Here is a 10,474-nt window from a genome sequence, read left to right on the forward strand (position 1 = left end):
CAAAAACCCCTTTCATGGTAGAAATTGAAAGTTATGTTTCACTTTTGTTCAACAAAAGCGTAGATAATGCAGGTAATACAATAAAGGGGCCTAATTTCATTCTTAAACTAAATTTCGTGGATGTAAATAATCTAACAAAAGCATGCTTCTTGCTTTTACAAAATGTTAGTGTTTTATTTAGAAAGTGCATTTATTCAAATAATCTAGTAAGTAATGCACAATAAATCAACATTAATCAAATACCAAAAAGCTTGTTGACAGTTGCAAGAAAGGTGTTTAATCTTGTTTTGTTGCTTTGCTCGTAGAATACAACCATATAAAAATATAATGAACAGTTAATTTTGGCATCAGTTGCACTTTTCTTGTAAAATAAAAATAGAAAGCCCGGCCGTTGCTAGCCAACTTAGTTTCCGGACTTCTAATTGTTCAACTTCGCTTAGGGGAACAATATTGTTGTTAAGTGATCTTGGGAAGTGTTTCGTGTGTTGTCTTGTGGAAGGAAATGGCTGGGAACAAAACGCTTTATAACACTATATAGTGTATGCGAAAGTCAATTTAAAAAATGAAACTCTTGAAGAACCCAGTGGAGCGGGGAGTTAATGAGGGCATCGATGGAATAGTTTTATACAAAAACCTGCGAGGAACATTTTGTCCTAAAATAAGAACGGTCGAAGCTACAGAGCAGGCCAATAACACTTGATTTAAAAGTAGCCTTTCCAAATATTTTGTGTTACGTTACTTAGTTTTGCTGGCGAGGACGGAAAGTCAATAAGTAGGTTATAGACTTTTGATAATAGTTATTTTGCGGTTAATGATATAATGTATTCAAATGTATTGAAATGTGTTGGTAATCGTATGGCGACCGAGCACGAAACTAAATATCCACAGATTATCAAGTTACTTGCAGTTTCTGTTCTTTAACTTATTCGTGTTTTCATTTTCTGACAGGTGTTTGCACAAAAAACATCCCCTTCGTAAATTAAATATTGAAATGTCTACAGAGAGTCAGAGCAAAATAAACTTCATGTTCTTTCTCGAACGAGCAGGCCTTAAAAGCAATATTTACTGTCTTTATGGAAACGATAGCATCGCCTCGAGTCACAAAATTATCTGATATTTGCCTTAAAATTATTCGCTAAAACTCTGGGTACAAGTCATGATAAGTGCTTGCCAAGAAACTGACCGTGCAGATTGATAGATATCATTTTCCACTTCAAACATAAGAACAGGTATTGCCGGGCATATACGGCCAACAGACACGGTGCTTTAAACCAGGAAAATGTGATGTAGTTTATCCTCTTAGTATTAAGATCCATTTGACTGTTAAAATGTCTAAACCTGTACATGCATGATGCATAAGGAGTAAGTTTGTTTTGAGATTGCGTCCGAAGCTTTTATCTGTTAATCAGTTGACAAGACCTCGAAAATGAAGTTGAAAGTAACAAGTTTTATCCTTGGTTCGACTGATAAATCCTGTGCAATTAAAGCGATTGGTTCTAGAGAGCGATTTCTCTGAACTAAATTAGTGTCCTCGCGCTATTTCATTAATTAATTGGTGACGTCGTGTTGACAGGCGGAAATACTAAACATCCTCTGCACAGACGGCCATTTGTGACGCCTTACATGACGGGTGGGCCAAGGTCTCAAACTTAAAACTCTTCTCTCGCTCTTATACCACGCCGAACAAGTCGCAAAACCACCTAGAGAAACAGTTTAATTCATAGTGAGTGTTTTGATGTACTTTCGGGTTTAATGCAAGCGTTCGCTCGGTCGTTTCAATGGCCTGGGAGTTAACCGCAACGACATCTGGATGGCAGCCATGTTTGTACTTCACCTCCTCTCATTGTTAAAGTGCCGTATTTTTGAGGCAAAGTCGGGCGATTACTCTTTAAAACTATCCTTCGATCAGGACGGACTGATTTTCCCTTTAACTGAGGTTCAAACCCGCGTTTGAAATGGTTTCCATTTGCTAGTATGTTAATGGCGGCCTCCTTAGTACTACCTTGTGATATGGACTCGCCAAACCTTTGATAATTCAGTTCAGTGTAAAGTTTCAGTGGGAATTCTTTATGGTGGTGTGTGTGTATTGAATACAGGTTTTATCTCGATGTCTGGGCGGTCATCTGAGCAAGAAAGCCGACCTACAGCTGACCAAGAAGAGACACGAGTACCGACCTTGAAGAGAGATCTTAAGAAAGGGGGAACCTCGAGATCTGCCAAGCCACTATCAACTGCTGTTAAAAGGTAGACCACGGGAACATAATCTCATTACTTCTACCATGAATATCCAACGCCGCATTGTAAAGGAAAAGTTCTTTACACCGTGCTGGCACTGTAGCCGCGCTTGCAGATAGACTCGTCTCGCGGATCGTTGTAGCGTGTATTGAATTGTAACGACTAGTTCGTGTTCACTTGATGCTCAATTTGATCTGTAATTTGCATGTTAACTTTGCGAAGCCCGCTTGCATTGAAAATTTGCCCGAATGCGCTAAAAATTGCATCGATCTTGAGGGAATGTTGGCGAAAATCGCCTGATGTGATCAAATTGAGAAAGGGTGCTTTGATTTGGCGAAAGCAAGCGCGAGATTAGTAACACGGCTGGGAGATGTTTGTGTTGCTGATATTGACGGAAGGCCTTATCTTTGTTTGTCTTAAACAGTTGAAAATTGGAACTATCAGTTCTTCGGCCAGAAAATTAGACTCAAGCAACTTTCTCCCTTTGATACATGGTTGTATTTCTATTTCCAGAATTCAGAGAGAATTAGCTGAAATCACGCTGGAGCCACCTCCAAACTGCAGGTAATTTGCTCCCAACACACAAGACGCCAGCCCTTCAACCTCTTGTTTGGAAAACAATGGAATTGCGGTTTTTGTTTCGTGAATAGAGGATTTTGAAACTTCCATCAAAAGCTCGCGCGACGGCGCAGTTTCTCAATTTCTTTGCAAAAACAAAACTTCGGACCCAGAAAAATTCTTCAAAATTTAGGAAAAGCGGATTGAGTCAATTATTCTCGAGTGATAAGGTCATTTAAGGAAGGTATTTTAAAGTGTACGAAGGCTTTGTTTCCAAAGCCAAAACTAATTATGCGCCGCGGCTCATTGTATATTTTTAGACTGCTTGACTATATGAGGGAAACTGTTCTATCCTCCACTGCTTATTTCAGGTATTATATCACAGAAGAATTAGGCCGTATCAGGACTTCTTACGAGGTAGATATCGCTCCGTATTTCTCGACACGGGCTGCCGGTTCGCAGACGCAGAGGTTCGCGATCTAGATTTGTTCATAATTTATGCAAAGATGATGTTAACACCTGCCTCGTATCAACTGGGTCGTTCCGACACGAGTTGACATAACAACTGGCCATTGCATAGTACCTTTCAACGACGTACGTCGTTCTCGCTGCTCGGAGTCGTGGCTACGAAATCTGGCGAATGTGCACCATGATATAGCCAATTTTATCACAAATGCCTTTAAATGATGAAAATCTGCAATTTTCCCATTTGAGCCAAAAAATTTAAAAAAAAAAAAAAATTATTCACCACACGATTCTCCTTTCACCGTTGAATGGGTCAGTTGACAGCTTGCTCAATATAACCATTGCTCTGAAAAACATACAGCATATTAAATTAATAAAAACTGAAACTCAACTTTACTTCACTTCACTGAATGTTGTTAGTTCAAGGCGATTTGAACCTAGAAATTCTCATACTTCTATAACTTTCTTTGTAATAATCTGGTTTTCAGAAAAGGTCCCCTTTCTGAAATACTCAGGTTTCTTTGTTTGGTTGACTGTCTGCTTAAAACTGAGGTGACAAACTGACCAATGAACTTTTAACGAGGCCTATGCATTTGACTGAAATTTGTGTACAAGTGTCATGCACGGAAAGTGATCTCGACAGGTGTTAAATCTGCAATTCATCAAAGTGTGGCCTTGGCGATTTTCCGAGGATACAGCTCTTTCTTTCATGAAACACTCCCAGAGACAAGCGGTGTATAATAACTGTGGTTTTCTGTCGATGAAACACTAGTGTGTGACCATTTAAATCAAGTGAACAGTTATCGAGCAGTACTTCCGGCATATGGGAGTGTTGTACTAGTTGGTTCTATAAAGTTTTATGACTGAAGATGCCTTAGCGTGTGACCATTCAAATGAAAGCTATTTAGAAGTACTTCCATGTGGTACTGTTTATTATGCTGTATAAGGTGGTTCTAACTTTTAAGTCTGTGGATGAAACCCTTGTGTGTGACCATTCAAATGAAAGCTATTGAGCGCTACTTTCATGTGGCACTGTTTATTATGCTGTACAAGGTGGTTCTAACTTTTAAGTTTGTAGATAAAACCCTAGCGCGGCCGTTCAAATTAAAACTACTGAGCAGTACTTTCATGCATATGGTACTGTTTATTATGCTGTATAAGTTGACACCAACGTTTGACATCATTTGGGGATGATTCAGCCCTAATTATTGTGTTACCGGAGAGCAACTGAACGGTGGTTTGTCGTTGTAATCTTTGTATTTTACAGCTTTATATTTAAAGCCATTACGTCCTCTAGTAACATAAGATTATTTTCCACTTCATCCAAAAGATGGACATTAAACTGATCTACAATTTTAAGGTGGAAACAGTTTGTGTCGGATATCGCTGAGGTATAATCCGCGGAACTAACGTAGTCGTGTGTATTGAAAGGTCGGTCGGGTCATCTCTTTTACCGAGATTTCCAGATGTTTACAAACAGGTTCTTAAACTATCGGAAAGCGTCAACCCAAACAAACATCAAAAACTTGATTTCTCTTCACTTAGTGAGAGGTGCACGTAACGAGAACAAAAACATTCATGAAACAGGAAAAGCAAAGCAAAAATTGCACCATTTTTGCAGGAAACGTGGGGAACATTTGCCTCTTATCTTTGCTGTCAGACTTCATTGTGGTTACCAGTTGAAGATTATTAAAATACCTGATGATTGCTTGTTGCCGCTTGCCTCGTAATTGATATCTTTATATTTTTGCTTTTCGCAGCGCTGGACCAAAAGGTGACAATCTTTACGAATGGAACTCAACAATCCTTGGTCCCCCGAAATCAGTATACGAAGGGGGAGTCTTTTTCCTTGATATTCATTTTCCAACGGATTATCCGTTTAAACCACCAAAGGTAAGAAAGAAAATATTAGCTTATACGGATTTAGGTATTCAAATTATGTCTGATAAAAGCACTGTTTCACGAAAGGGTTTGGAGTATTTTTAATCCTGATTCCAGAAGTTTTTTCTAAACTCAACTCGAACCAGGGTTACGGCACAAGTTTTTTTTCGTGCCGAGATGAGACAAAAGTAACTGACTTCTGTGAACAACGCGTGTAATTTCATTTACTGTGACATTTTGAGATTTATGACGTTTATCTCATTAAACATTCAATTGCATATCCCTTGGTTTAGTGAAAATTAAATCGTTTATTGAACTAAGAATAATTTATTTATCAATACAAGAGGAAAATTCTGAAAGCTAGCTAGTTATTTCCAATGTTTCTTAATAAAAATGCACTGTTTTCGGCACAGAAAAAAAACTTAGGTTTCAATTTGTTCAAACGACTTTCCTTAAATTAAGCTCAGTAATCATGGCTTTTATTTAATGCCGGGCAAGGGTTTGAAGTATATTTTGATGAGAATAAAATTTTCTTTATGTTTTTTTTCAGGTTACTTTTCGTACAAGAATTTATCACTGTAATGTCAATAGCCAGGTAAGTTAGCTACTCACAATACGAAAAAAAAAAAAATAATGATAATGATTATTTGAAATTTTACTACAAGACTATCGAAGGACTCGCAAATGAACTCGACCCGGGGAAATCGTTCGCACGCGGGCGAATTCTGACGTTTGGAAGACGAACGTTTCAAACTATACACTCTTTACTTTTTATAAAAATATCTTTTATAAGAATATCGAGGCTCAAATTTGCGAAATTTTAAAAATATTTTAAGAATAAACCCGAGGCTGAGATTTTGAAAAGAATATAATGTGTGTTAAAAATTTGTAAATACAATATAATTAATACGTTTTTAACTAAACGTATAAAACACGTGCCTTGATATAAGATTCTTCCTTTCTCTAAACGGCAAAACTAGCCAAAAAGCGACAAAAACTGCACTAGCCGTGTGCTCGGTGCTAATAACCATTTCTGCAAGAAGCGGTGTGCGTGATATGAGGCTTTAATGCCTGCAGGCTGGCTCCACACGGTGAAAATTACTTCAACACCATCCAATTGTTGTTTTTAGTTGGGTCATCAGAGTCACTTATTTCAAAACTCTCTAAAGTCGCGTCAGAAACAGTCAGGGCTTGTTATATAACGCTGTAGATGTGGTCGGTTGATTGTAAAAAGAGATAACAATGGAACAACACCAATAAGTCAATTTTATTGGAACAATGCTCAATTCTATGCCAGGAATAATCTAGTTCAGCGATTTCCCACTTGAAAAATGTATTACAACAACAACAACAAGCTTTATTTCCCCTTGGATTAACGAAAATATATATTTTTAGAAGGTCTTATATTAATAGAGTTGGAGACCGGGCTACCTGAAATAACTAGAGAGTTAAAAAGGGCAGACAGCCAGGTCTACAGATGTATTAATACAAATTTAATTAATTAATTACTAAATGGGCTAAAGCAACAAATTTCCAAAATGGCGGATGTTGGTGACATCCTCAACTCCTACTACTGCTAGAAAAGTGTGAAAGTTTTAGCCCAAGTGATTGAAAATCGGTTTAAGTTTTTAAAACAAAAATAAGAGATAGTTAGAGGGTTTTTCGAGATATTAAGAAAACTTTTTTGAGATATTTATATATTTTTTGAGACTTCCGGAAAGATCGATATTTAGGCGATTTTAGGTGATATTTGTGTGGAAAGGCTTAATTGACACTTCAGCACAACAGCAAAGTGATTAATGGGTTTCTGCTGACAAAAAATAAATAAATAAAAATGACTGCAATAGAACCTTAAGGTTGGTTTTCACTAGGGGATAAGCATAAACACAAGTGAAAACAGCCGAGACATAAACATAAGCATAAGCAGAAACATAAGAAGAACGAACCCACTTATTTGTCTTGTGCAGTTTTCATACAAATAAAAAATCGTCCAACGCATTCCTAAAATACACACCAGAGGTTAATGTATTTCAGACAGTTCAGACTTACTGAGCTAGACATAAATAACTGTAACGTAAATAATTTAATTCGTTTAAAAAACCTCGTCAGTTAATCTAAATAAGATTTAACGATAATGTCAGGAGAAAATAAGGCTAACCGAGAGAATACTTGCAATAAAGGAACACGGACAGTTTGAAGCCATGGTTTGAGCTGTAAGAGCAAGAAAAAAGTCGAGAACAGTTTAGAATACTGTCGCTGATTCTGTAAATACAAAGCATAATTTTAGACCACGCACTTGACAGTTCAATGGTAAAATGACACAGTGTTTATTTCGCCACAATCTGATCATCTTCGAGACAGTATAAACACCAATGTGTTATCCTTTCTCATTTGTGTCTAAATTCTCGATCTTTCTCTGATCTTTGGAAAAAATTGTTAGCCTGAAGATCAACATCGTGGTATCCTTCTCAATATCGCCAAAAGGAGATGTTGAATTTCTGGTATGCAGTGAGTCACAGTGTAGTTTTGTTTTGTGTGTTGGGTCAATCAGTCGCGCGACAGATTAAATTTAGTCAAGAGGTACAAATTAAAATAGGAATTCAGTTTTTGACAGCACTCGATTGTGATAAGTCATAATGATAAATATCTGCTGCTAATTTTATCAGTTATACAATACATATTTTTATAACCCTTGGTGTGTAAAAATAAACCGATGTTGTTTCTTGGTTTTGTTACAGGGTGTGATCTGTCTGGATATTTTAAAAGATAACTGGAGCCCAGCTCTTACCATCTCTAAAGTTCTTCTTTCAGTATGTTCGCTTCTGACGGACTGCAATCCAGGTAATTGAACTTTTTATTTTACTGTAACGATTAAAATCAAGAGGAACGGGCGACCGATTCTTTGTGTTTTCAAAGTGTCTGTGAAGAGGATAAAGTTTTGAACGACCAGTAGGAAGTAAAACAATTAGATTATTCGCTCTCGAATTCTATGCGTGATAGATGACTAGGGCTGTGCCCTCGTCAACTATCACGAGATAGAAAACTCGAGCTCATAATCTAATTGTTAAATATCAGTTTATAAGTACACAAGTGTATATAGAAGTATATAAGTATAGAATTACATCATTTTTCCTGAACTTAATTCAGTTAAATTTATACGTTGCATGAACTCATACTCCTTCTTAAAATATAAGTTTGCTCAAATATTATTGTTGTTTTTGGGTATTTCAGCGGATCCTTTAGTTGGAAGCATAGCTGCTCAGTATGTCTCTAACCGGGAAGAACACGACAAAACGGCGAGGGAGTGGACCCGAAGATATGCCACATGAATAAAGATAATAACATATTGACCACTTCTAATCTTTGTAAATAGCTCAGATGTAAGAACTAAGACGCCTCAGGATTCAATTGACCTTATATTGCCGCGAACAGGTTTAAATTGCATGCTTTTCTGCGTCGCAGTAAACGAAGAAAAATTCAAGAAGAGTGTTGAAATCGCCCCATGGGAACTGGGGGGCAAGAAATTCATGACCTTGTCTCCAGTTTCCACGCGCCGATTTTCTTCTCCCTCGTGTTTCGTCCACATTCGGCAAATGAACGATTTAGTTGCTTTTATCGATGGCCGATACAATGCGAGATACGTACTTGAATGGAAACTAAATGCTTTCGCTGCGATTTAATATAGGTGCGTCCCGAAAGAATGCAAGATTATTTAATTTAAAATGACTATGAAATGTTTAAGCAAGCAACCGGAACGATGATCCAGCTGGTATACGTTGGATCAATAGTGATCTAATCGGCTTTACATATAAAATGAAGAATACAAAAGCAAAAACCGACACAAAGTAGGATGATTTTTTGAAGGTGTATTATATTTCGGCTGGCCAAACCAGCCTTCTTCAGGTACAATGGAAAATTTTACATTGGTACGTGTTTTTATGTAGCCGATATTTACGTAATACCGGAAATACGCAAAAGTAATTGATAGTGTAAATTAAAGGTAAGCATACGGTAAAATAAAATAACATGATAAAAGAACATAACAAAAGAAAACAAATGGAAACAATTAATATGTTTCTTCGTGGATATTCAGACCATTAGGATCAATTGTTCTGCCTTTTTGAATTAAAAAAGCTTCCCTGGCCTTACGGATAGAGTCTCTGAAGAAGGCTGGTTTGGCCAGCCGAAATATAGTACACCTTCAAAAAATCATCCTACGTTGTGTCGGTTTTTGCTTTTGTATTCTTCATTTAATTTAACGCCGGGTCGGCGAGTGCACACACCGGCCCTCAAGATAGTTCAGCTTTAACAATATTGATTTAAATTGCGGCTTAAAAGATTATTATTGTGTAATTTAATTTGTAACGGTTCCGTTGAAAATGAATAAAGAGGAAAAGTACAATACAGTTTGCGTCCATTTGAGAATTTATTGAGTAACCATAACATGCAAAACGAGTGCAGATATTCCACGGTCTTTAAACTCGACGAGGACGAAGAGAGTTTTATGTAGACTTGTTAGACATTATGACCGCGCTAAGGCCTGGTACTCAGGCTACCGCGGGTCAACGCGACGACAGAGACAGCAATATGCAATAATTCACCCTCGGAGACCCAGGGGCAGTTAGCTTGGCGGGAGGGAAAAAAACGGCAAACTGAATTTAAAAAAATGAAATTGAAATTGAGGCTTCGAAAAATCAAAACTTGTAAACTTTCGACGCTTTAATTTTCTTCCCTTCTTAACTAACTGCCCTTTGGTCTTCGAGGATGGTAATAACTGTGATAAATTGGCCTGCTCTTAGCCAATCACAATGAAGCAATTTTCTCAGTCGTATAATGAATTATGTTGCTCTTATGACGTCACAAAACCACTGGGGGTCATCTGTCGGGGAAAAAATCGCATTATTGAAAAGACAATTTTTCTTCTTTATAACCATATACTTCCGTACTTCTCTTTCTTTGTTTGGCTGTAACACTTAAGAAAACAACAACTCAGAAAAGGAGATTTTAAAGTGTTAATCTCTCCCTAATCTTGTTCTCTAAAATTTTACCTCCTTGGTAGTTATCCATCTTGTTAAGCGATAATGTCTTAACTTAAAAAACCTCTTAATAACTTGTTCCAACCTTACTCCCCCGGCCCGCATCAGGATATTAAATCAGAGACACTCAATAGAATAAAACAAGATTACTTCTGAAAAGTACTAGAGATCTCTTGAGACGATGTTTAACAGACAAAAACCCGGAAAATAGTTGAAAAGTGGTCAAAACAGCACGACCACATGCACAAACGCACGCGAAGTGTCGGAATCACACAGTCTGCCGACAGGAAAAGCTGTAA

The 10,474-nt window shown here is 37.3% G+C and overlaps 1 protein-coding gene across 1 annotated transcript; it reads left to right on the forward strand.

The window, feature by feature from the left end:
- Window positions 1–1,578: 1,578 nt before the first annotated feature.
- Window positions 1,579–9,545, forward strand: LOC110069152 (ubiquitin-conjugating enzyme E2 E2-like). Its single transcript, XM_020776621.2, has 7 exons — window positions 1,579–1,723; window positions 2,097–2,244; window positions 2,749–2,799; window positions 5,019–5,151; window positions 5,690–5,734; window positions 7,878–7,980; window positions 8,371–9,545. Exons 2-7 carry the CDS (start codon window positions 2,108–2,110, stop codon window positions 8,466–8,468), a joined length of 567 nt encoding a protein of 188 aa, XP_020632280.1. The 5' UTR covers window positions 1,579–1,723; window positions 2,097–2,107; the 3' UTR covers window positions 8,469–9,545.
- Window positions 9,546–10,474: the final 929 nt, after the last annotated feature.

This window comes from Orbicella faveolata, unplaced genomic scaffold (genome assembly GCF_042242905.1).
Source record: "Orbicella faveolata isolate gen_17 unplaced genomic scaffold, um_ofav_v1 contig_15, whole genome shotgun sequence".
Lineage (NCBI taxonomy): Eukaryota > Metazoa > Cnidaria > Anthozoa > Scleractinia > Merulinidae > Orbicella > Orbicella faveolata.